Source organism: Loxodonta africana, chromosome 25 (assembly GCF_030014295.1).
Source record: "Loxodonta africana isolate mLoxAfr1 chromosome 25, mLoxAfr1.hap2, whole genome shotgun sequence".
In the NCBI taxonomy this organism is placed as follows: domain Eukaryota; kingdom Metazoa; phylum Chordata; class Mammalia; order Proboscidea; family Elephantidae; genus Loxodonta; species Loxodonta africana.
In genome coordinates, this window is record NC_087366.1 from 54,410,134 (window position 1) to 54,438,128 (window position 27,995).

The following is a 27,995-nucleotide window of genomic DNA, read 5'->3' on the forward strand; positions in this document are numbered from 1 at the left end:
CCCCCAAGAAAAATCCTCTTGCAACTGATTGACTGCTCACATCCTATATTTTAGGTCACAAAATGGAAGATTATTACATAATATCTGCCAAACCACTGAGAATCATGGCCTAGCCAAGTTGACAAATAATCTTAACCATCACAGTCCACCCCTTGTCAACTTGACACCTGTACACATCTTCATAAACCGTATATAATCATAATTCTAAATAAAATTATAAAGTCATACTTGTGGCTAACACAATAGAACTAATGTGTACAACCAAAAATGTACTAGCCCTATTTATATCTTATATTTTATAATAATTAATGGAATAAGGGAAGGAATAAAACAAAAACATTTGTTTTATATATATATATATGCACTCATATGCTTATAACAAAACAAGAAATGCTAAAAACAATTACAGCCCTCATTTCTGCAATTGGTCATGTGGTCATAGTACAGTATTTAGAGCTACCTTCTTCCATCACCCATTTCATATACCCATGCCCTCAGCAAGCATCTCAGCTGGTCATGGTTCTTTGATTGGTAGAGTGACCCAAACGTTCATTCCTGAAGGGTCTGGGCCATTAGTAGTCATGTCAGAACTGGGTTGCTGTAGTTTTCCATTGGCTTTAATCATAGGGCATGGAATCTCCAGTATTCCAGACATACTCTTAACTTTACCTCTATTATGTAATATCAATCTTATTTCCCTTTGGTTATGAGGATCGATCATACCAGGCAATAAGGTAACCCCCTTCTTTGTTGATCCAGAGGCATGAGGAGCTCAAAGTGGCCAGGTAGCATTCTTAACTTCCAGTTCACTAGAATCAGTGTTGTGTCTTTTTGTGGGGGTATTTCTCCCTTTGGAACTAAAACTTCTAGACCCACAGAGCATTGGGTCACAGGAACAGGGAGCAAAACTTTTGCTAAGGGTAATAGTGAGTGGCGCCGCAGCTATTTCTACCCCTGATTCCTAGATCCATGAATCTTGGCAATGAGAGGAGCAGCACCATATATTGGTTGCTAGTTTAGAACATAGACAGCCTCCTAAAGAACATTTCCCCAACCCTGCAAGGTATTTCCACCTTGTTGATGCTACAGTTGTGTCTTTAGAAGGCCATTAAATCAGTCTATCAAGCCAGCTGCTTCAGGATGATGGGAAACATGGTAACACCAGTAATTTCCATGAGCATGGGCCCATAACCACACTTCATTTGCTGTGAAGCATGTTCCTTGATCTGAGGCAATGCTGTGTGGGATACCATGACAGTGGATAAGGCATTCTGTGAGTCTATAGATGGTAACGTTGGCAGGATCACTGTGTGCAGGGAAGGCAAATCTGTATCCAGAGTAAGCGTCTATCTCAGTAAGAACAAAACACTGCCCTTGCCATGATGGAAGTGGTCCAACGTAATCAACCTGCCACCAGGTTATTGGCTGATCACTCCTAGGAATGGTGCCATATTTGGGACTCAGTGTTGGTCTTTGCTGCTGGCAGATTGGGCACTCAGCAGTGGCTGTAGCCAAGTCAGTCTTGGTGAGTGCAGAGTCCATGATGCTGAGCCCATGCATAACTTCCATCCCTGCCACCATGGCCACTTTGGTCATGAGCCTGTTATAAGAAAGTTTAAAATAAATTCTAGGATATTAACTTTACTGATGATAACCATTCACCTTTAGATGGCAAGAGGGATTTTCCGGAGCATAACAACCCCCGAGCAACTTGAGAAATGATGAAGAAAACTGTTGGTTATAACCTTTTGCACCCATAAACATTCATTCACAATTTGTTGAATTAAAAAAAAAAAAAAAAAAACTTTTTTTTTTTAAAATTTTTGTAGAGCACAATATCACAGAGTAGGAAGAGACCTTATGAGCATTTGGTCCACCTGCCCCATTTTACAGGTATGGAAACTGATTACTTACCCAAGGACTTATAAATAGCTGCTAGCAGAGCTGGCGTAGAATTCATGTTTCCTAACTCTCAGTTCAGTGTTTTTGTTTTTTTAAATCCCAGTGGGAGCATAATGTCTTGTCTTGTGTCTGAGTTGTTATTAAATGAGCAGATCTTATGAGCACATGTTCAGCCAGTCACTCCGTGTTTTCTTTCTTTTTACCATTCTAGTGAGCTTATTAAGTGGCTTCTTCATGAATCTGTCCACTGACGCCCCTGCATGTTTGTATTCAGCCTTTACATTGAGGATTTATATTGTTTCTTGCAGACGAAGTGTATTGTGGGGATTGGGAGCACAGATTTCTGGAGCTAGATTGTTGAGTTGGAATTCTGACTTTGCCTCTTATTAGAAGTATGACCTTGAGCAAATTAACTTTTGTGTGCCTCAGTTTCCTCATCCATCAAGTGGGGAGGATAATGGCAGTTTTCCCATGAGATTAGTTGAGGATTGAATGAGCTAACATATGTCCAAGTGCTTTGAACAATGCCTGATGTGTCATAACTGGCACCGAAAACTTTACCATGTATTGAATACCATAATAGTATACTAATAATGATATATTGTAAATAATAATAATAAATTATTATCATTTTCACCATCACCTGCTTATATCCAAGGGATATATGTGAAGTATAATTTAGTAAAATGATTTGACAGTGCCAGTGGTGAACATAAGTAGGAAGAAATCTTATATGCTTCGTAGACCTTTTTCTTTAAAGATTTGGAAAACCCCAGCATTTCTACCGGGGTGGGCAGAGAACTACATTAGGATTTTTATGCGTCAGTGGCACACTGAAGCATTATATAATACTTCTATCTAAAGACGTCTTAGAAAATTAAGTCTTAGCAAAGGCTATTTATTGTATACCCATTCATGGGATATTAACAGAATTTTAGAAAAAAAAAAAGATATACTAATCCCACTCTGTCAAGCCTAGTTTCATTTTTACATGATCTCTTCATTCTTTTCCCATATATGTACATATTTTCTGTAGTTTCTCATCTAGAAACTGAAATCCATTTTCACTTTATATTGTACATTACTTCCTGTCTAATGGTCACGAGGAGTCCTGGTGGTGCAGTGGTGAAGTCCTTGGCTGCTAACCAAAAGGTTGTCTGTTTGAACCCACCAGCCACTCCAAGGGAGAAAGATGCAGCAGTCTGCTTCTGCAAAGATTACAGCCTAGGAAACCCCATGGAGGACTTCTACTCTGTCCTATAGGGTTGCTATGAGTTGGCATCGACTGGACAGCAATGGGATTTTTTTTTTTTTTTTTATAGTCATCATAGATTTTTTTTCCTTAGGGCTGTTACATGCTTTAGGTTATGATGTACCACATTTCTACTTAACCAATTTCTCTATTAATGGAAGTTAAGATCATCTTAAACTGTTTGATGCAAGAGAAACCTCTTGGTTGTTTGAAATCCTCCTCCACCCCCATTTAGAGCAATAGAGACTAGGCTGCCAGCCACCTGGTGTTTATTTGTTTTTTTCCCTGACCTCCTTCACTTTTTCTTTCCTGCTTTTCTCTTGAGAATACAAGATCCAAGTACCTATCAAAGCTGCTAGTTTTTAGGGAAGCCTTCATCCTTGCTCCCAGGTCTTCCCACAAATTCCTGAGGTGTGTGTATTAATGCACCTGCTGCAAACCTCGGACTCGTACTTTGATGGGCAGAGGTAGGACGTTTGGAGGTACCACTCAGCACTATTAAAAACAGAAGCTATTGTGGAAGTGAATGGTCTGGCAGGGCCAGCAACAGCTTCTTGTTTCATAAACATGAGTCACTCCCAGTTTTACACTTGTTGATAAAACAGTTTGAAAGGGACACCGTTGCAATAATAGCAGAAATAGACTGTGAGATGCTGAGTAATATGTTCTTTTTTTTTAAACCGTGGGGTTTTAGTGCAGTACTGAAGTCTTCTGGGTACTTAAGCAAACGCAGGCGGTGAGACTACATCAGAATGGAGACACAATTCCCGTTAGTTCTTTTTGCCAAATTGAGGTAAAATGCCCCTTAAATAGGAGATAATTCTCTGACAGATAATTAGCTTGCCTTTCTTGATGGAGGATGTGAATTGGATTGAATTTATTATAATTAATCTTGCTTACTATGTAAAAATGCATTTGTCTGCCCTTATTAGGTGCATCTCTTCGTTCCTACTGGAGAGTGGCTAGGAAGCTCCCTCTACCCCCCCAGTGAGAACCGAAGTGGCTGAATGCCCCGGTGAGGGTGTCCGGCAGCTCTCTGCTGCAATGGCTAGGAGAAATGGAATGTGGGACCCCACCATTAAAAGGCATAGAGCTTTCATATTCGTATCTGCATCTTAGAAAAAATTTTTTTTTAAGAATGCCTTGGGGCCTGAGAATCAGATGCTACAAAGCTGCCTAAGTAATTACCTTGAAATCCACCTCCTACCAGCGACATTCTTCTGGATTCATGACGCAGAGCTTCCTCCTGGGTAGAGTTGGCCAGTGGCTGAGCAGTGACTAGGGAGGTGGCCCGAGAGGGCTAGGAGGGGCTGCTCAGAGACTTGATAATCACAGCTCCTCCCTGCAGCTTCTCTTTCTCCTCACTCCCCAGCCACTTGGAGCTCCTAGAAACATCCCCATCTGGCTGCTTGTCAAGGCTTTTCCCGTTGAGAGATATTGTCTGTGGTCACCGACTCTCCCGGTATTAACATGTGTGTGGGGAGTTGTGGCAGCATGAGAGGAGACGGACCAGCCAAAACCAAACCCAGTGCCGTAGAGTCAATTCCGACACATAGCGACCCTATATGGACACGTGGTGGTTAATGTATCCTAACTGACTTCCTGTCGACGCTGACTCATGGCGACCCCATGTGTGTCAGAGTAGAACCACGCTCCCTAGGGTTTTCAGGGGCTGAATTGTCAAAAGTAGATCCACAGGTCTTTCTTCCGAGGCACACCGGGTGGACTCGAACTTCCAACCTTTTGGTTAGCAGCCAAGTGCATTAACCGTTTATACCACCCAGAGACTCCGAATCTATCCTAGACCCTCTCAACCCCAGGTGGGACTGTCCTTTCCCTAAGAAGAGAGAGACCGTGGATGTTCTGGGGGAGCTGGCTGTGTTTTATAGTGCAGTTTAAGTGCCTTACGTTTTAGTCGTTGGTCGCTACTTCTGCGTATACACATTTTAGTTAACATTCATAAAATGAGGACGGCGATGACACTGGGCTCATTTAATGGGGGTAACAAAAGTGTTGTTACCTGTACTTGCATTGTCCAATATGGTAGCCATGGGCTACACGTGGCAACCGAGCACTTGAAACATGGCTAGTCCAAACCAAGATGTGCTGCGAGTGTAATACTGGATTTCAAAGGCTTTGCATAAAAACAGAATGTAAAACATTCCACTGGTAATCGTTTTACGTGTTGAAACAATATTATTTCAGGTCTGTTGGGTTAAATAAAATATGATAGTAAAGTTAATTTTACCTGTTTCTTTTTTACTTTTTTAAATGAACCAACTAGGGAAAAAAACCCTGAAATTACATAGTAGCTTGCATTATGTTTCTATTGAATGGAGCCGATCTATGGGTGCTAATAGCAGTATGATCATCCCCATTCTTTAGATGAGGAAACTGAGGCTGAGAGAGGTTAGGTATGTTGCCTAACGTCACACAGCAGAAAGGCGAACTCAGACCCTGGCTCCGGAGCCCGTGTTCTTTACCGCTACCGCAGGATAGATAGCGCTGCGTCTGGGTGTATGTCCTAGGGGCACAGTGGCTGGGAAAGCTGAGGGCTATCAACTGACTTGCTTATCTCTTTAACCCTATTTCCCTGGGGACGGTGGTCAGTTACAATCTAGACCTATAAAATGGCTCAATCTTCAAGCAACTGCTTTTAACCCCAACACCCAGCCTGGAGGCAGGCAGGTCTCCACCCAGCACTGCCCAGTGTCCTCCAGCCTGCAGCCCATGGGCCTCTCCACTTCTTTACCACCCAGACAGCATCGTGGGAGCGGCGGCAGCACACGTTTGGGCTGGTCCCCTTTGACACCAGTAGCCCAAACCGGTTGCTATTGACTTGACTCTGACTCATGGCGACCCCATGTGTGTCAGAGTAGAACTGTGCTTCGTAGGGTTTTCAGTGGCTGATTTTTTTGGAAGTAGGTCACCAGACCTTTCTTCCAAGGCACCTCTGGGTGGACTTAAGTAGTCAACCTTTTGGTTAGTAGCCAAGAGCTTTAACCGTTTGCTCTGTCCAGGTGCTCCCCTTTGATACCAGATATTCTCAAATATTGATGTTGGGATTGAGTTCCTTAAAGGGAACTGATGTAGGTTGATGGTATGGGTAAGGGGGGTTTTGTGGGGGCTTGTTTTAATAGTTTGCGTTGCCTAGAATCCTGCTTCTGTGGCATTTGTCCTAGCACATCTGTGAAGAGAGTTTCAAATCAATTGTTGTCTTCGGTGACTTTTGTCTGGATTTTTAAGCCATGATCCCATGTGTTTGGATTTGCTTTCTCTTTCCCACTTAAAATAAATGCTACCTCTTGCCTGTGGTCCTGCCAGCTGTTGCCCTCTGTTCATACTCAGGCCCTGCCTTTGTCCTGGGAGGCCCTCGTAGGTCACCAGCTCCTAGAGAGCTGACACCTACCAGTGCATCCTGGGGCTGCCCTGGAAGGCAGATTTCTAAGAAGGGACCAACTTAAGCTCTGTTCTTATTGCGAGGGAAGGGGCCTTCACCAGTGAAAACCAGTCATGAAACAAAAGGTTTCAGAGTTGCATAAGGAGGCCTCTTGAATTATAAGATGCTTTGATTTCTTTCTAACTCAGGCCAGCAATGGGTACTTTTCACGCGGCTATTATTTTTATTATGCCAGGCTTGTTCTTCAGAGGTGTTCCCTTTTAAGGTAGGGTGCAGGTCCCACCAGGTTGCTATCAGGCAGCTCTCCCTGAGCATGGCAGCCCCAGTTGCTGAGAGGGTAGGGCAGGTTCATCTGAACCCACAAAAAGGACAAAAACCAACCCATGTCTGTCGAGTCCATGCTGACTCGCGGCAGCCCCATGTGTTACCGAGTAGAACTGCTCCTTAGGGCCTTCTTGGCTGTAATCTTCATGGAAGCAGACTGCCAGGCCTTCCTGCCTCAGTGCCACTGAATGAGTTTGAACCTTCAACCTTTAGATCGATAACCAAACCTGTTGCCATTGAGTTGATTCCAACTTATAGTGACCCTACATGTATGTGTGAGTACGAATTTAGGTGAGTAGCCAAGCACCAACTGTTTGTGCCACCCAGGGACCTTGAGCCCACTGACCAGAAAAAAAAAATATTGCTGTCCAGCCCATTCTGACTCATAGCGACCTATAGGACAGAGTAGAACTGCCCCATAGGGTTTCCAAGGAGTGGCTGGTGGATTTAAGCTGGGGACCTTTCGGCTAGCAGCCAAGCTCTTAACCACTGTGCCCCCAGGGCTCCTGCACCCACTAAATCAGTATGGAAAGTTAGGCATTCACTTCTCTCTCAGCACCCTCGGTGTCTCATTCTCCAGAAGACCAGAGGCTCCTTGTCTACTCCCAAGAGCACCTGTAACGTGCAGTGCCTCTGAGAGAACCCAGGCTGGTAGCAGCCCTTTTTCAGAAAAGACGAAACTCCTGTGTTTGAACAAGAAGCTCTTAAGATATGATCATATGCTTTAAAATGGTCTTGAGGTTAAGTGACTTGCCCAACCCCATAACCCTGATTCTGACTCATAATGACCCTACAGTGACCCTAGACAGTGCACAGTTAATGAGAGGAATAAGAAAAGCCCAGAATTCCTGATTTTACATCTTGGGTTATATTGCTCCAGCAGGAAGCGGGGCAGTGGAAATGGAGCTGCTTGGGGGAGGGAAAGACACCGTGTTTGAGTCATTTATCTGCCACTAATCATCACACCACATCTAGTAGAGGGCCAGCCAGCACATCCCGTTCGGTTTTGTACGCCCCGTCCTTAGCACCGTGCCCTCAGACATAATTGTTGTTGCTGTTAGCTGCCACTGAGTTGGCTCTGACTCATGGTGACCCCGCGTACAACAGGACAAAATGTTGCCCGTTCCTGCACCATCCTCACTAACTCAAGTGTACAAGTTGCAGCCACTATGTATTTTGAGTACTTCCAACCTAGGGGGCTCATCTTCCAGCACTGGATCAGACAATATTCTGTTGTGACCCGTAGGGTTTTCATTGACTGATTTTCAGAAGCAAATCACCAGGCCTTTCTTTCTAATCTGCCTTAGCCTGGAAGCTCTGCTGAAACCTGTCCACCATGGGTGACCCTGCTGATATTTGAAATACTGACGGCATAGCTTCCAGCATCACAGCAACACACAAGCCACCACAGTATGACAAACTGACAGATGGGTGATGGAGTCCATGTTTAACCTTCGAGTCGATTCCAACTCATAGTGACCCTATAGGACAGAGTAGATCTGCCCATAGTGTTTCCAAGGAGCAGCTGGTAGATTCAAACTGCCAACCTTTTGGTTAGCAGCTTAACCCTTAACCACTGTGCCACCAGGGCTGCTCTGGAGCCCATGTTTAGTGCTTAGTGATTATGTGTTGAACTGAACGAGTGTCCCTCCCATTGTTCACCCACACCCTGTGTTCTCTTTTAAGCCTTCATCAAGGTTGTTTCCCTCCATCTTCCCCATTCATCACTCAGATAGAAAGTCTAAGACGGCAGCATGGAGAGGGGAGAAAGGGTTCGAGGCCACCAACTGTGGTTTGTCTGGGATCCCAAGCCTCTCTGGGGATGGCCATTTGTACTTGTCGTGTTTCAGGCCTGATACTCCTGCAGGCTGACTCTTCCTCGTGAGCATTGCGGGCTTTCCTTCCCAGCCAGGGCAGTAACAGGATTTCTAAGTCCTCCTCTGGGTCACCCGGCTGGTCCTGCACCTGTCTTGCAGGAGTTACAGGTGATGGCACCGTTTCCATCCTGTCAATCAATCATGGTGTACTTACCATATTTCTTCTGCCAGCCTTTTTGCTAACTTTCCTCTAATGTTCATTCCTACTTTCTTTCTCCCATTACACTGAACTCAAGGCATTGTATATTTGTTACTATTTTTTAATTCCTTGAATCCCTAGCATAAAGCTAAACATATAATGTTAAATTCCCACTTCAGGCTTTTTGCATAATGTTAAGCACATAATAACCAAAAAAAAAAAAAAACCCATTGCTATCAAGTTGACTCCAGAGTGTCTGGTGGATTCGAGCTGCTGACCTTTTGGTTAGCAGCTGTAGCTCTCAATCACTACGCCACCAGGGTTTTCAAGCACTTAATACATCTGAAAGAGATTAAATGAAAATTGGAATGAGATGACGATGAATCAGATAATTTTAAAGCACCTATTATTATTATTAAGCACATAGTAGGTACTTTAATATTATCTGATTCATCGTCATCTCATTCCAAAGTTTATTTAATCTCTTTTGGATACAACGCTGGAAGCGCTCACTCGTCTATGCCAAGAAATTTGGAAGACAGCTTCCTGGCCAACTCACTGGAACAGATCCATATTCGTGCCCATTTCAAAGAAAGGTGATCCAACAGGGTATGGAAATTATTGAACAATATCACTAATATCGCACGAAAGTAAAATTTTGCTGAAGATAATTCAAAAACAGTTGCAGCAGTACATTGACAGGGAACTGCCAGAAATTCAAGCCAGATTCAAAAGAGGACATGGAACCAGGGATATCATCACTGATGTCGGATAGATCCTGCCTGAAAGCAGAGAATACCAGAAAGATGTTTACCTGTGTTTTATTGACTATGCAAAGGTATTAGACTGTGTGGATCATAGCAAATTATGGATAACATTTCAAAGAATGGGAATTCCAGAACACTTAATTGTGCTCATGGGGAACCTGTACATAAACCAAGAGGCAATCATACTAACAGAACAAAGGGATACTGCATGGTTTAAAGTCAGGAGGGGTGTCAGGGTTGTCAGGGTTGTATCTTTTCACCATATTTATTCAATCTGTATGCTGAGCAAATAATATGAAGATGAACAAGACATCAGAATTAGAGGAAACCTCATTAATAACCTTTGACATGCAGATGACACAACTTTGCTTGCTGAAAGCAAAGAAGACTTGAAGCACTTACTGATGAAGATCAAAGATCACAGCCTTCAGTATGGATTACACCTCAACATAAAGAAAACAAAAATCTTCACGACTGGACTAATGAGCAACATCATGATAAATGAAGACTGAAGTTGTCAAGGATTTCATTTTACTTATATCCACTATCAACGCTCATGGAAGTAGCAGTCAAGAAATCAACAGATGTATTGCATTAGCCAAATCTGCTGCAAAAGATCTCTTTCAAGTGTTAAAAAGCAAAGATGTCACTTTGAGCACCAAGGTATGCCTGACCCATGCCATGATGTTTTCAGTTGCCTCATACAGATGCAAAATCTGGCCAGTGAATATGGAAGACTGAAGAAGAATTGATGCCTTTGAATTATGGTGTTGCCAGAAGAACGAACAAATCTGTCTTGCAAGAAGCATAGCCAGAGTGCTCCTTGGAAGCAAAGATGGAGAGATTTCATCTCACATACTTCAGACATGTTATCAAGAGGGACCAGTCCCTAGAGAAGGACGTCATGCTTGGTAGAGGGTCAACAAGAAAGAGGAAGACCCTCAATGAGATGCATTGACACAGTGGCTGCAACAGTGGACTCATCAAACGCAGCAATGACTGCGATGATGGTGCAGGACTGGACGGTGTTTCGTTCTGTTGTACGTAGGGTTGTTATGAGGTAGAACTGACTTGACGGCACCGAACGACAACAACATTATCTAATTTAATTTTCCCAGTAACTCTATTGTTGCCTGTTGGTACTATTCTTAGCCCCATTTACAAATGAGGAAGCTGGGATACAAAGAGGTTAAGCAACTCTGCCAACATCATAGTGTTGGAAAGGTGTGGAAGTAGCCCGACTACAGTGCACTTAACCTTTTTCCTTTATTTCTTCTAAGGCAAACAACATCTCTGCTACTTTGGGGGTCCACATTTTAATAATCACAACGAACAAGTGAAGAAATAAGTAAATAAGTAAGTGCTCTGGAGGCAGTGAAAGTGTGATAGGATGAAAGGGAGATTTGAGAGGGCAGCTGTAAATTCAGTTGAATGTCAGGGAAGGGGACGTTTGGTCTGAATCGCCTTCATGAGGACCTAGAAGAAGAGAGTTCTAGGAAGAGAGCAGCCTGTGCAAAGGCCCTGAAGTGGGAGCCAGATCATGCAGGATTATATACCCTTGGACAGCTGCTCACCTTCTTGTCATTGTTCTCCATATCCAGCTCATCAAAGCTGTGTTGAAGTTATAGAATGCTAGAAACTTAAAGGCTATCCAAACTTCTAAAGTCAGGGAGGTGACTGAGCTAGAACCCAGCCTGGCTTCAGTGTGGAAAGAAGGGTTGCATTCCATACTTGCTTTCAGGGCTTCTATCACCCTGTGCAGCATTAGGCATGGGTTCAGTGTGAAGTGACTAGAAGTTTGATGGTGCCAGATATGTGGTGCTTCCCAGGTCAACTTTCTATTCCATCTGTCCCAGGTCAAACAGACCATTACTTGGCTGGCCCGCCACTTAGCCTCAAGTTCTGTTGCAAAATATCGTCACAACCCACCTCATCAGAGGTGGCCTTTTGGTTGAATTTTTTCTCCTTAATCCCAGAAGGTGGTTCGCCCAGGTGGGAACGTGCTACATTTGACCTGATGTCAACTTAGGTATCTCTTAGTGCACAGAGGCCTCCTGATTTCAGGCTGATCTTTCCAAGCTCAGCCCTCATAGGGTAGTCTGACTAGTGGGCATGGCCAACTAGGTGAATCCATGTGAAAGAATAGCTCATGCCTTCTCTTTCTGGCAGTTGATTGTTAATGGTCAGCTTGCTTGGTGTTCTTGCCAAATATAGAATTCAGCTTAGTCACTTGTAGTTGTTGCTATGCTTTTGTGAACTAAAAACATTGGTTTAGGAACACAATTCAAATTCTGATGCTGGCATTCATGCTCTCCCTTTCCACTTTTTGAAATCCCTAAGCCACAGCCCTTTGACCTCCAGATTGTATTAAAACGCATAGTCATGCAAGCTGTTTGTTTGGAAGCAGTGGTTTCATTCAAAGCCAGTGAAGATGCAGACAACATTTTTGGCTGGGCGCTCGCACATAAGATTTTCGCAATGGAACCCAACCCAGGCTCCACTGTGGCAGCCTTGCATTGCTGCCTGTTTTTCCTCCCCTCCTCTTGTCGTGTCGTGAATGTTTCTTGATGACCTTTCATGAATGCAATTTCCAATGGGAATGTTTCACAGTAGAAATATGCTCTCCCTTGAGGCTTCCTCTTGACATTTCTAGAGATTTATTTAATTGGACTTTACTTAAATTCCACCGGGAAACATACTTTTGCTGTGAAGTTGCGATGCGTTTAATTTGGGGTCTAAGATAAATGTCGGTCCTCAGCGGGGTTGGATTGTTGAGCAACAGTTTTCCTTTCTTGTGCAGTGGGCTTGTTTAATGAATAGCTTTACCGGACTTTCCTCTGTTTGTTTGCTTAGCAGTGCTTCATTATTTAAACTTCTTCTGCACTGAAAAGCAAAGAATGTTTTCTCTCTCTTCAGAGAATTAAACAATAATGGAGAGTATCTGGTTGAGCTCTTGGGAAAAATCTGGCTTTGTGTTTTATAGCAACTCCTCCTGTCAACATTCTTCCCTCCACAGCCTTCCAGCATGACCTCATGGATTTTTTTTTTTTTTTTTTCTCTCTCTCTCTCCCTTAATCTGTCTTGATGGGTTAACCAGTTTTGAGCTTTTGAGCAAGCAGAGAAGGTGGAGCCCTAACATGGCTTGGAGTAGCCTCCCTGAGGTGTGGAAAACCTTCAGCTATAATACCCTTAGGCCCAGAGAGACCTGGAAGGAGGGCATCAAGCAATGCCCACCCACAAGGGGGTGGGAGTAACAAGCAGACATGTGTCTTCTGGAAGGGACTGGGCCTCTGGAACTGAGGTTCTGGAAGGTTCCATGGACTTGCTTCTAATAGACATGCTGATCCTTGAGGCAGTACATTCATCCTGGCCCTGGGTCATTTCTGGTTTAAAATTTTTTTTTTAAGATACAGTTATTTAGTGTCGTGATCAGGTTATTACATTCAGGAATAAATAGCATGGAACACTTTTTTTTTTTTTTATTGTGGTGAAAATGTATATAATGGACCATATGCCATGTACAATTCAGTGACATTGATCATATTCTTCAAGTTATACAACCATTCTCACTATCTTTTTCCATAACACTTCACCATTCTGGTTTAACTCGAAGGTATGTACAGTCCCCACCTGGGCTGGCTCCCAGGGACCTGGTTGTCAAGCAGTCCACAGGTTTTGGTGTGGCTCTGTTAAGGTGAGGATTATAGCATATATATAAAATATATATATATATATATATATATGTACTCAACAGCAATGGGTTTGGTTTATAGCTTACTATATATAAAAAATATATAGTAAGCTATAAACCAAACCCATTGCTGTCGAGTCGATTCCGATTTATAGTGACCCTACAGAATTAAAAGTGGTGCAAAAGTTTGTATTCTGAGAAAGAAAAGTTTTGAATTTTGCCCACACTTTGCAGTGTGGGTAAATTGTACAATCAGGTAAATTAATGGAGCCTTGGTGGCGCAATGGTTAAGAACTCGGCTGCTAAACAAAAAGTTGGCAGTCCTATAGGGTCACTATGAGTCGTAATTGACTTCATGGCAATGGATTTTTAAGACAGAATAGAACTGTCCCATAGGGTTTCCGAGGAGCAGTTGGTGGATTTAAACTGCTGACCTTTTGGTTAGCAACCTGAGCTCTTAACCACTGCCCAGCCAGGGCCCCTGGGAGTGCTCACTCCTAGATAAAAGAGACGATACAAGCGAAAAATTACGTTAATGCAACGTTGGCATATCTCTTAAAAGAAACCCAGAAACGTGAGCTGAGTGTTTATGACGTGCCTTTTTCCCGGGGAGCTGATCTGTGCTAACATGGTTAGTTAGGTAAAGTTCAGACACAGAGGGTTAGAGAAAGCAGAGGGAAGCAGAACTTGCAAGTGGTCAGGGAAGTGGAGGCTGGGACTGGGCTGCTGCTCCACATGCCCCTAAACCCCAGCCCGTGTTTTGACAGGCACACTCCTGAGTGGAAAGCCGATCATTTGGTTGCCTCCGAAATCCCTGACCTGAAAGGAAAAACAGTTTACTTTTACTTTCTTTAACTGGCATTTTTGTTAGCAGGAGTGAAGCTCAGTTTCAAGGCAGTTGGACTCCCAGTGAAATAAGACCCCACAGACGGGGCCTTTAGTGGGGAGTGTGGGCAGTGTAAGGGGAAAGTAGACAGACACCAGACATGTCTCCTCAGGCCTTCCCAGACTAGGCCTAATGGAGAGTAGAAGGCATTCTCCCCGCCCCTGGCAGAGGGGGTGACTGGAGAAGTCAGTTAGGCTGACCCCTGCCTTCCAGGCAGTTCATATTGAAACCATTTTGAGCCAGAATGGGGAGGGTGGAAATCCAGAGTTCCTTGACGGGGTCTGGTGGGTCTGAAACTTGCTCAGAAGCTTGAGTGCACCAACAGGGCCTCAATTAAAATATGGAGGGTGGGGGTAACCACTCCCCCACCTCCAACTTTATAAAAATAGGTTTAAAATGTATTTTGTGGAGTCGTTGGAAATTGAAGCATCAAAATGTACCCTGGGTAAAATCTTTCTGTCTCTTGTTTCCTTCCCCTCTCCTCACTCCTGAAGCGTTTATCAGAGAAAGAGGAGAGAGAAGAGAGAGCAGGAGAGTCCAAACTCTAGCCTGCTGTGGGGAAGAAGAAGGGGTCTTCCTTCAGGCCCCGTTGACTTCTGTGAAACCTGAAGGGGTCCCTGGTTCTGGGAAATCTGAGCTCTTACAGTGTGAAACCTGCTCACATAAAAGTCATCTGCTCGTTAAAATGACACAAAGCTGTTTAATTGTTGTCTTTGTGGAAAATTACATGACTGTCATCAGCTGTTGCTTCTGGCAGAGCTTTCTGTTCTAATGTAAATAAATGAGGTAACAGATTTAAAGGAACAGGCTGTATTTACATACTTGTGGAGCAGCCTCTCAAACAATCTGCCTGTGTTATTCAAATACACACAGATTCAGCTTGTGGTATTCCAAACACTGGTTACTCATTAAACCCTTAAAGGAGAAATGGCAGGAAGGGGATATTAAAACCGCGCCTCCAGTCTTAGGAAGGCAGTAACAGGAAGCTGCCTTTTTTCATGTTGACTGAGCTGCTTCAGCTGAAATTTAATCACCAGCCCTTTTCTGTACCAATTCTGTAGTGAGGGGACGCGTGTGAACCAGAGTTAACTTCTGAGCTGGGAGGGTGGGTGGTGCTAGGAAAGGGAGAATCTTTTCAACTCACGGAAACATTCCAGGCTCAGGGTTTCTTGGAAGGCTTACAATTAGAGCTTTATTTTTCTGTTTTTAAAAATCGCATTTCGTAAGTCATTGGATCTTTCTGATTCAGTTTACCTTTTTGAGGTAAATATTTAGGTGAGATTTTTGGGTTTTTTCAGTTGAGGTCATTATAAAGATTTTATCAATCAAAGAATAAGCGATATATTTTAAGACATAAGAACAATTATAAGAGCAATTACAAACAAGTTAAGGACTAAAAATATAGACGTACAATAAAAAAAAAAAAAACCCACACTAAACCCGTTGCCACTAGGCAATTGTGACTCATAGTGACCCTATAGGACAGAGTAGAGCTGCCCCATAGGGTTTCCAAGGAGCGGCTGGTGGACTCAAACTGCTGACCTTTTGGATATCAGCCAAATGCTTAATCACTGTGGCATAGAAGTATATACACATTGCTCATTGCTGTTGAGTCGATTCTGACCCATAGGGACCCTATAAACCAAAAAAACCAAACCCACTGCCGTCGAGTCAATTCCGACTCATAGCGACCCTAGAGGAAAGAGAAAAACTGCCCCACAGAGCTTCCAAGGAGCACCTGGTGGATTCGAACTGCCCACCTTTTGGTTGCAGCTATAGCTCTTAACCACTGCGCCACCACTGTTTCCAAGAAGTATATAGAACTAAACATTTAGAAAAAGAGCACATTGCAAATTATGCAAAGATTAAGAATGAGCAAAAGTTACTTTTTTTAGTTCTTGATAAGTGTTTTAGCCAAGCATTAGTGTATCCCCAGGATGCTAGGTTTTATAATGTTTCAAATTGTTGAGGTGGGGAGATGGCACATAACCTGAGGGAAACAAAAATAACTGCGATACCAGAGCTACAATGACTACACAAGAATGTCAAAGTCTGTTTCAGGTAAGTATCGACGGTCTAAATTATGTTTTTTTTTTTCTAGCAGAAAACAACGAAGAGATTCTATCATTAACTCAAAATTCAAGCAATCCTGGTGTAAACTTTTCAGATTTTCTATTTTCTCTCAAAGCATCACTAAATACAACTTGGTTAGACTAAAAAACGGGAGTAATCTTTAGTCTATTGTGGGAGGACACAGAGTTTTGCGAGGGGCATTCCTGAGGTAATTTGGACCTATCATTTGTCACTAGGTAAAGCAGATGCCAGGGAGATCCTTTCACTTTATTTTTTAGTTTTTGTAAATTATTTCTGAAAAGAGATAGATCACCAACCTCAATTACCCTTTCCTACAGCACTTGTTGGTATATAACGTATTTGCAAATCACCTGTTTTTTTCCATAAGACAGGGCGGAGTCCTGTGTACACAGGGATTTCAGTAAGACTATTTCTGCTCTCTGAGAACTTAAATTCGATTAAAGCTACCAGTTTGGATGCGCATGTGAAGGAAAATATGAATAAATATTAGTAGCACAGTTTTAGTTGCAGAATGAGGCCATACATGTATACGTACGTGTGTGTGTGTTTGTGTGTGTGTGTGTATATATATGTACATATATAATAAGTAAGTTGGTGGAACAAAGTTTTCATAGCGTGAACCTGCGAAAAATTGTGGCCATCTCAGCTTATTGGGGAAACAGAGGTATAAAGAAGTTATATACCGTATTTTTATGCAAATAACACGGACCTTCTACATGTGTTTGCCAACAGCATGATGAGGTATTTTCATAAGTGGTGTTATGTCAGATTTTTTTTACATGTTGCTATAAGAAAAAATTAGCATAGCGTACTTACAAAAATACATCCCAGTGAGAGCACGGTTGGCAAACAAATATAGAAGGCACACGTTATTTGTGTAAAAACAGAGTATGTACTCTTAAATTTTTTCTAGGAATCCATTTTTGGCTACTTGATAAGCCTAGATGCCCTCCCCCCCAATGTAATGAACTCTTACGACATAAGAACTAAATAAATGAGGCTTCCAATGGAGACCACCAACCACAAGTCCCAGCCCCTCAGCCCTGCATGCTGCTTCATCCTACACTTGTGGAGTCTAAACTATGACCCAACAGTGCTGAATACAGACTTCACAGGAGCAGAGCTACAGTCAGGGTCCCCGTATGGCCCCTCCTTTGGCATTCCTTCCCTGGTTCTGCATTTTTTCCCACCTCTCAGAACCAACCCTACCGTTCTTCAAGGTCTCACCTCCAACGACACCTACTTTGATGACACTAAAAAAAAATGTTTCCAACTCATAGTGACCTCATGTGTGTCAGAGTAGAACTGTACTCCTTAGGGTCTCCAATGGCTGATTTTTCAGAAATAGATTACCAGGCCTTTCTTCCGAGGCAACTCTGATTGACTCAAACCTCCAATCTTTCAGTTAGCAGCTGAAAGTGTTAACAATTTGTACAACCCAGGGACTCCTTGACCACCTTAGCCGACTGTCATCACTCCTGTTTCTAACCATCTAGGTCGCTTAGCATCTTTGCTACTCCGTTGACAATTATTATCGTGGGAATAGCTACAGGTTTTGAATGACCTTTTAAAGATACCTGGATGGGTATTTTATACAGTCTTCTTGAATCTTTACAACAGCCCTAAAGAACAATATCCCTGTTTTGTAGTTAAGAAAGCTTACCCAGAAAGATTCAATAACTTGCAGAAAGACACTGGTCTGGCAAGTGGCAGAACCACAATTCTCATGAGACAGAGCTCTTTCCCTGCTACTTTCTATGATATAGACAGCTTTCTATGTGGTTTTCAGCTGCCATCGAGTTGCCCCTGACTCGTGGTGACCCTGTACACAATGGGTGAAACACTGCCTGGTCCTGTACCATCCCCATGACTGTCGGAACATCGGACCGTTGTGATCCATTGGGGTTTCACTGGCTAATTTTTGGAAGCAGAAAACCAGGGCTTTCTTCCTAATTCCTCTCAGCTTGGAGGCTCTACTGAAACCAGTTCAGCGTCACAGCAACATGCACGCCTCCAATGACAGATGGAGGACCCACAAATTAGGCATCCATTTGGGATTCACTTTATACCAGTATCTCTCCCATTTGTAATAATAATATCTAACTCTTACATAGCATCTTATCCGCATTAAGAGCTCTATGAGATAGGTACTGGTATTATCTCCATATTACAAATGTGGAAATGAAGTGCAGAGATGTTACATGACTTGCCCACAACAACACAGCTAGTCAGGAATAGGAGCCAGGGTTTTTAATTCAGTCAGGGTAGCTCCCAAGTCTATGTTGTTAACTGCTACCATCAAAGTACCATCATTGTTCAAAACATTAGTCACCCAGTAAGGAAGATTAGGAACAACAAACAAACAAACAAAAACCAAACCCGTGGCTGTCAAGTCAATTCAGACTCATAGTGGCCCTACAGGACAGAGTAGAACTGCCTTATAGGGTTTCCAAGGAGTGACTGGTGGATTCGAACTGCCCACTTTTTGCTTAGCAGTAGAGCTCTTAAGCATTGGGCCACCAGGGCTCCGCAGGAACATCGAATGGTGATCAATATGCTTGCAACAGACTTCTAGAAGAGTCCAATTTCAGTCACCACCCCCTGCCCCTCCCTTTTTTTTTTTTTTTTTTTTTGAGTTCTGTTTGTTGATCTTCAGTATGTTTTCCTTAAATCTCTGAAAAGTACGTACTTTTCAGCTTAGCATAATACCAAAAAGCTTGTGTGCACAGTGCTGGCCATCTGTGGACCACGGACATCTCTTGCTTACAGACTCTGTATTTGGATGTGGTTTCTTTAACTTTCAAAGCAGAGCACAGCCTCTGAATCACAACACGGGGGCTCTTCTCTTTCTAGGGCTACGATGCCAAAATAGCACCAGGAGCTGAAATGCACCTCCGAAGCCATGTTTCCCACCAAACTAGAATCTGCTTCTTCAGTTGGATTGCCACTTATCTGACCTCCTGCTGGAAGAATGATGAGGGGTATTTCTACATCATTTTCTTTAGGCCGCTGGTATTCTCTGCTGTTGCCATTCAGGACACCATGCTGACCGTACTCATTGTGGCAAAGCTAAGCCCTGGTGGCACAGTGGTTAAGAGTTTGGCTGCCAACCAAGAGTTTGGTTGGCAGTTCAAATCACCCAACGGCTCCTTGGAAACCCTATGGGGCAGTTCTAACCCTGTCCTTTAGGGTCGCTATGAGTCAGAAGTAACACTATGACAACAGTTTCAGTTTTTTTTTGTTGTTGTTGTTTTTGCCCCCAGCATGGTTGCTCCTGCTTAGAAAATATTTGCACTGATAACTGCAAGCCCTTGTGTGCATAGGAAGGTCACCTCACTGGGCAGGGGTGGGGTGGGTTGGGGAGGGGAGATGAGTCGTTTCATTTAAAAAATTCAGTCCTCCTCTGGAAAAATGAGGAATCTAAAAACATGCAGTCTTCACTGGGAAAGCCAGGCCAAACCAAGTGAAGTCAGATCATTCATTTAAGGAGGATGGAGAGCTATTGCTTTCTTTAGGATCAAAATATATTACTCAAACTCATCAGACATCTTGGCTCCCAGTTCTTTCCTTTTTTTTTAATAACAATTTAGAAGTTAAAAACTCTGGCGCATTAACTTATCATTGAAGGTGTTTATATTAAGCAACTGGCGGGGGGAGGGTTTAAAACAATAGCCTCCGAAAGTAAAAAATAAAACAATAAAAGCTAACATTTATGTAGTGCTTACTATGTTTTTTTACTATGTGCGAGGCATTGTTTCAAAGTACTCTATTAACCAATATAATCTTCACAACAGTGCTGTGAGGTAGGTGCTATTACTATCTTCGCTGATTACTGGGGAAACTGAGCACTAGAGAAGGTAAGATGTTTTCCCAAGGTCTCATAGCTGGTACCTGGCAGTGCGGGATTCAAACCCAAGCAGTCTGGGTTCTGAGCCCCTACCCTGAATCACCACACTGCGCTTAGGACTCTCATGGACCGCTCGTGAATCAGCTGGAGGTGAGGCCCACAGTAATGCTATTGGGATAAACATAAGCTATTAACGAACACCTGGTAATATACCAAGACATTTACATAAGTTTTCTCTGTTATCTGTGTCACAACCCTATGGGTAGGCAATATGTCCACTTTATAGATAGATAAACTGAGGCTAAGTGAGGGAAAGTGATTTTCACCAGATCTCACAGCCTGTATGAAGCGGTCACAACTGCAGCCTGGGTCTGTCTGCCTCTGACCCGTAGCTCTTAGCTGCTGTAGCACCCCACCTCTGCTGTAGCACCCCACCTCTGCTGTAGCACCCCACCTCTGCTTTAGCTGTTTCTTAGTTATTATGTTCCAATATTCTTACATAGTAATAACCCAAAAACAACTCATAGCAAATATAAAATAATCAAAGTTCCTGAGGAAGGAGTTGCTCAGTTTGGCCTCTGGTGGTATTTGATGTATTAACTGGAAGAGAAAACTGTTCAAGCCCTGCTTTCCCTCAGCCCAGCTCCCTATTCCAGTTTCTAAGTCCCCGTGGGAAGAAAACAACCCTCCCTACACACTTCTTTCTAGCAAATCACTGTGAGCTTCTCCTGGCTCATTTTGCTTTAAGTACCATCCACAGCGTTGGTTTTGCTGCTGCTGCTGTTTTACTGCAGTCCATAGGTGTGCACTACCCTTAAGGGGAACTGATGACTAAGGTGATCAGTAGGCTGGCAATTGAACGGGAGGATATACCTTTGGGTCCCTCAATGAGAATTTCCTTGTCTAGCTCAGTATGCTGGGATTATCGTGTCTCCTTTCCTACCCACTCTCTCTCCAAATATTGTCTGTGCTGAGTTCCCCACGACTTACACATACAATACACACGTGATTTTGCACAGCAGCACGCCCTGGGATTCAGAGCGTTCTGTGTGGGTCTGTCTCAAATTCCCTCACCCCTCCTCTGTGGGCTTTTTCCCCCATTAGGCAAATGGCAGGCCCATGCCACCTGTTAGCATTACATCATTGGTTCCCCAGAACACAGTTGCACCAAAGGCCTTAAACAAAGTAGTTCTTCTTGTATTGTTTGCACTCAAAGAGCTGATACCATGCCAACTGATGTCATTGTATGTCTTTGTGTAAGTGCTATGGCAACTGGGCAGGTGGGGAGCCTCCAGCTGATGTCATTGAGAAAGGAGGTGTAGAGATGGAATTTTAAAAAGCTGAATGTGGCCTTTTCTGTGTGGGGGGTTTTCTGGCGTGCTTTTTTTACTAGCTGTTTTTAAGACAAATTACAGCTTTGCTACCCTAAATAAGAACAGAGAGATTTTTTTCCCCCTCAGAGACTTCTTAAGTTTGTTTTGTCGTTCTTCCCTCTTATATGGAAAAGTGTAACAACGGCTTTTTTCTTAAGGAAAAAAAGTGAATTGGGTTTCCGTCACAGACTCTGTGTGTCTGTGTGGAACAGTTTACTTGTATTTTGTGGAGGCAAAGCTGAGAAGATTAAAAACAAAAACTCTTTTAATGTCCCAGAGTTTCTTCTGTGGAACTTGTGGTATTGACAGTGGGTAATTTTTTTTTTTTTTTTTTTTTGAGGTGCTCTCTGATAAAGTTTTGCTGGCTTTCCATTTAATCTTTCAACTTTAAAAATTATCTCTTTGAACCCAGGCAGATTTTATTATTGTGGTTTCATGGAAGGACAACTAATCATACAAAGGGGCAGAGTTGAATCCTGGAAACCGATTAAAATGAGTGTACGGCTCTTTTGTTTTTCTTTTCAGGAGCCAGGATAGGTTTTGACTTGTACCAGAAGCGTCAAATGGTCCTGATCGGAATTGAATTTACTTTAGATCCTCACTGTCCCTTAACGAAAGTCACTCTGTCCATGGGCTGTGAACAGTGGTGCGGCTCAGTCAGCTGACAGCCTGGAGCTTCCTGCTGTGGTTGCCACCGATGAGACTTGAAATGGAGAAGGACGTAGGTTCGGTTCAGAGCTAGCGGACAGATAGGTTTCCTGCCCTTGTTTCAACATAACCGTATCCTGTTCACACTTTGTGGTTCCCGCGTATCTTCTGGAGCTGTCAAGACAGACGTGAAGCATCTGACGGTCTTTGGGTGTATGTGTTTTGTTCTTGTGGCTTTCAGCTTATAGGGGTTTTCCAGTTTTGCCCTCTTTTCAAAGGGAAGGCCTGACTTCCTCTAATTTTGTAAGATCAGAATTAGAGCTCACGTGGTGGTAATAAAAGAAGGCCTGGTGGTGCAGTGGTGAAGTGCTCAGCTGCTAACGGAAAGGTTGGCCGTTTCGAACCCACCAGCTGCTCCCCAAGAGAAAGATGTGGCAGTCTGCTGCCATAAAGATTACAGCCTTGGAAACCCCATTAGGGCAGTTCTACTCTCTCCTGTAGGGTCGCTCTGAGTCGGAATTGACTCACGGCAGTGGTAGCAGGGTCTCGGTAACGATGTCAACCAAATTTCTCTGTCTTTACACGTATGGTATATAACTTGAGCCCCCTAATAACTCCTTGGGGTTATCTGTGTGTCAGTATGTGCAGCAAATGTTAAAGGAAAAATTTAAACAAGAAACTATGATCCCTAAATTTCCTAACTGTTCTTTTCATTTTTTGCATAGTCCTTCAGCTTTTGATTATCTCTGTAGTGGGTGGTTTTGAATGGGCTTTTTTCACTTAATATTAAGCAAAAACCTTTTCTTTGTTTTCATATAATTTTCACAATTTACTCTTTTAATGGGTACATAATATTCCACTGAATGAGTATAATAACTTATTTGTGTTTTCCTCCTGTCATGTATTTGACCTTTCCACAATACAGATAATGCTGTATTGTATGTATATACACATACACACACAGACACAGTGGGCAGTTCTCTTTACACATCTAGCTGGACGTCTTTGGTTAGATTATTCCCTTAAGCTATAACCCCATAAGTGAGACTGTGCTTGTTAGGGGGAGGTTTACCTTTTTAAAATGGGGAAACAGGCTCGGTTTAAGCTTTTACGCTAGACCCATTACTCTTGGGAGGCAGAGCTGAGCCTTAAGCTCAAAGCTGTGTATTCACTGGATCCATTAGAGATTTCCTGATAGGTTTATGGGTACACAGACCTTGGACAGTCAGGTACCAGGGACTGGGCTTCTCTCAGACTTTGTTCTGCTGGAAGGCAGTGTTGACAGATGACATGGAGAACATCAAAAAAGAGATCATAAAGAATACCCCTGTCTCATCTTTTCCAAGCATTTCTCTGCTGCCTCCACCGGTGGGCAATGATATAGATAATGTTAATAAAAATAGTTCATACTGACTGAGCACGTGCTATTGCCAGGCAGTGTGTTAAACACTTCCTGTGTGTTCATTCAATACAGACTCACAATCACAATAAGAGGTAGATGCCAGTACCCTCATTTATTTACAGCTGGGGGAACCGAGGTACAGAGAGAGACATAAACTTGCCAAGTCACAGAGCCAAGAAGCGGGGGAGCTAGGGTCATGGTCAAGGTAGCCTGGCTCCTTCAGGGTCTCTGCTTCTACCCACTCTGCTGTACTGGGAACAAATTTGGTTTTCCAGGTGGAGTGAGCTGATGAAGAGTGCGAGACACAAGCCTGCAGTGCTGAGGTCCTCATGGAAGATCCTCCACCAGGGAGGTTGTCTGTGCCTTCCTCAGCTCCCAAAGTGCAGGGCACTACCTAGGCCACTGAGCATACGGCTCTCTGAGGCTGATAAAATTCGCAGATGACGAAATCTCCTGATGCTGGTGGAACTCTTTCCAGTAGGAGGGTGTCCCAGTTTGTACAAAGAACGCATTTCCCAACAAAGCACTGCACGAAGCAACATCCTCCCAAGCTTGTCCTGGGTCTCCAAATGGACTTTCATTTTGTTTCGGTTATGCCAAAAAAAAAATCCACATAAGCAACCACCCGCACTCATTCCTATGGGGAAGGTGGTATTTTCTGCCGGCTCTGAAGCCTTAGGGGCCTTCATTTCTTTTTCTGTGTTTTTGTTCCAGGTGGACTCAGTAGTTTTAAGCAGAACCATGAAAACCTCTGTGACAACTCCCTCCAGCTCCAAGAGTGCCCGGAGGTTGGGGGTGGAGCGTCTGCGGCCTCGGGCACACTACCTCAGTCCCTCCCCACCACCCCTGACATCGAGAACGCAGAGCTGACCCCCATCCTGCCCTTCCTGTTTCTTGGCAACGAGCAGGATGCTCAGGACCTGGACACGATGCAGCGGCTGAACATTGGCTATGTCATCAATGTCACCACCCACCTTCCTCTCTATCACTATGAAAAAGGCCTGTTCAACTACAAGCGGCTGCCTGCCACCGACAGCAACAAGCAGAACCTGCGCCAGTACTTTGAAGAGGCTTTTGAGTTTATCGGTAAGTCTCGCCTAAGGGGAACTCTCATCCCCCTGCTTGCTTTCCTCCCTCAGGCTTGTGCTTTGGCATCCAGTCGAGGCTTCTCCCTGCGTTTCAGAAACGCTGCTCTGAGGTGGTTTTGGACTCTGCCACTTGATGCAGCCAACGTGTGCTCCTAGTCCTAGCCAGCAAAGTATCCATGAGCCATCAGGCTGTGTATAAGAGAAGCAATTCCACTGAGTTGGGATCAGTTCAACTAGAAGTCTTCATCCTGAAAGTTCTCAGTGAACAAGTGGAAGGGTTAGCGTTTTTATGCCCTCCAACCAGAAGTGTGGATGGAAAATCAGGAATTGGAGGCCAGAGCAGATGCTGCTGCTTCATGGCCTGCTAGCACCCCTGAGTGCCTTGCAGGAAAGAAAATACAGGGAATCTCCATGACACCAGCTCCTCACCAACACATACCTCCCTATTCCCCTACCGAGCCTTACTCATCTTGCATTGGAGGGGTTTCGATTTCCTAACCTTGAGTAAAACTGATGTGGAATTAGCAGAGCCTCTTTCCATGAGGTTGAGGCCAAGGGAGCATTTGCCAAAGGGTTGGCTCCAAGGGAACCTTTTCAGGATAGTTGTTGCATTCGTGCCTAGGGAGGGAGAAGAGCGGAGGTCTGGGCAGAGGGTGCTGAGGTCGTGACCTGGTTTGCACTCTAACTTCTTTGTCTTAGTTCTTAAATATTGGGTAGCAAGAAACGTTCATGCTAGTGAGATGGTACTAGATTTCCTTATACAATTTATCCCAAACTCACCGAAATTGGAAAGCTCAGGTTATGTAGTCCAAATAGTTCCTGAGAAGTAATACTCTAGTCATCAACCAACCAACTGGTTGCTATCAGATCAATTCCAACTCATGGTGACCCATGGGTATCAGAGTAGAACTGTGCCACGTAACATTTTCAGTGACTGATTTTTTTGGAAGTAGATCACCAGGCTTTTCTTCCAAGGTACCTCTGGGCAGACTCAAAACTTCAACCTTTTGCTTAGCAGTTGAGGGGGTTAACTATTTGTACCACCCAGGGGCTCCACAGCAGGCTTTAACCTCCAGAAGGAAGTGTCTGTTAGCCTAACCCTAATCCTATCCTTAACTTCTGCTTCTTCTGTACCCCTGAACTGTCATAAGGCTCAAACTGTCTTTTAAGGAACTCCTGCTACATAACGGACGCTCAAAAATTTTTGACACCAACCCTTTTTCAGCATTAAAGAGTGGCTCAGTACTTTTTCCTAAATATTGCTGCAGGTTGTTCCTGAATCTTTGTCCCAGGTATATTCTACTCATGTGTTGCTCCTTTGTCAGAAAAAAAGCGAGCTCTGGTGGCGCAGTGGTTAAGCGCCCAGCTGCTAATCGAAAGGTCTGTGGTTTGAACGCACCAGCCGCTCCTAGGGAGAAAGATGTGAATCTATTCCCGTTAAGACTGCGGCCTGGGAAGCCTGATGGGGGCAGTTCTATTTTGTCCCAGTGTCATTACGGATAGGAATTGACTTGCCGGCAAAGGGTTTTGTCAGAAAAAAAGCCTGAAAAAAGCCTTGGGCTTAACATCTGTTGGGTTTGGTGGATTTGCTCTAGATTGGTAGGTAGCTCTGGTCACATTGCCTGGCTGTTTTCCTTGCTAATTGTGCCTTCGACCCCTTAAACTCAGGACCATGGCTTGTTTAGTTGGGAAGGAAATTCTGAGTGGTCACCAAACTCAGAGAAGTAAAGTGACTTCTCCAAGGTCGTAGGAATTTTTATGTCAGAGAGGGGACCAGAACCCAAGACTCTTGGCTCTTAGGCCAGAGGCCTTTCTGCAACACCCTGGGGCAGTGTTTACAATGCTGTATTAGTTCCCAACTGGCAACGCTTGAAGATGCAGAGATACTGCGGATTATTAATAATACCTAAGCCAAACCTTGAGCTCCCAGGGAAGGAATATGTGTCACCAAGTAGATGAGAAACTTCCTGGTTGATATATAATGTCCAAGTACAGTTTCATCCGACTTAGTTCCAGCTGAGGGAAGTTAGGAAATTGTTTTCCATTTAACAAGTAGCATAAGATATGCCTGTTTTAAGAGGATTTCAACCAAATCACCCACATTCCTTGTAGATTATTCAGACTTGACTGCTTGTTCAGAAGGGAAAAAAAAAAAAAAAAAAAGCAAAGCCGCATTTAGCCTGAAGAACAAATTCAGAATCAGAGTCTGCCTAGGCGCAATTGTAGTTTCATTGTTATACACTGGATTAACTGAAAATTTAGTCTTGTTTTAGAGAAAATACAGTAGATTTTATAAATACGATTATATCATACAAAGAGGCTAATACAAACTACTCAAAGTCTGGTTTTAGGCTTCAAATATGCTACTTTCTTCCCTGAGTCTGACGGTGTTGTTCCCCTAGTCCCTGAGGCTGTTTAGCTAGTATTATTCCCATTGTTCAGACAGGGGGATTGTGGCTCTGGGGAGTCTCCTGACTCCCACAAGGTCACTCAGCTGGAGTGTATGCAACCAAGAGTCCACCGTAGCCCTTTGCAGCTCATACTCTTACCACCATGCTACCCTGTCTCGGTTTGGAGGTTGCTAAATAGTGTGTGCTGAAGAGAAGAAATTGAAAATGGGAGATACCTTACTTCTTGAAATGTCTGCCTAATCTATAGATTTTTACGGTGAACACTTACATCATGTTTTTGGTTTTGGTCCCTTGGTGGGTAGCCAATAAAAGCAATTTAGTTAAAACTCTCCTCTCTTCCCCGCTCCCCTTCCCTGCCTCTTTATCTAACTGGCATTCATTCAGGGTAGCTTTCTATGGGATGCCTTTTAATCTAGAAGAATCAGTAAGAATCCGTTCAGGCAGTGCCCATAAGCTCTTTTCCAGAGCTTTTAATATGTCTGTCTGAAAACTTATACAGTAGTGCCTCTTTCAATTGCTCTGAGCCATGACTGGGATTCTTCCATCTTCCTGATGGATCCTGAGCCATGACAGGAATTCCTCCGTCTTCCACATAGCCGCCATGTTGGAACAGCAGGCCTGGATGTGAAGGTGGCTGAACGGTTAAGATGTAGGGGGTACCCTGAACCTGTGTACTACAAGTCTTTAGTTCATTTTGCAACTATTGGGTTTCTTGGTGAGAAGCTGAACATAGTAAGTTTCTAGTTGAGCTTTGTTCCTTTAACCTTAGTCAAGATTTAGTAAGACTGAAACTCCTGCTCATGTAGTATCAGTTCCTGTATAGAGCAATTATATAGTATAAAGAAATAAATGGTATCTTCTCCATCGTGTGGGAGAATTAGTGTTAGTAACATT

General features: G+C 43.5%; 1 protein-coding gene across 1 annotated transcript in view; it reads left to right on the forward strand.

Annotated features, from left to right (window-relative positions):
- Positions 1–27,995, forward strand: part of DUSP10 (dual specificity phosphatase 10) — an 86,675-nt gene that overhangs the window by 14,928 nt on the left and 43,752 nt on the right. The window contains exon 3 of the mRNA XM_003419885.4: positions 24,317–24,688. Coding sequence (XP_003419933.1) covers positions 24,317–24,688 — 372 coding nt within the window. The remainder of the gene's footprint in view (positions 1–24,316; positions 24,689–27,995) is intronic.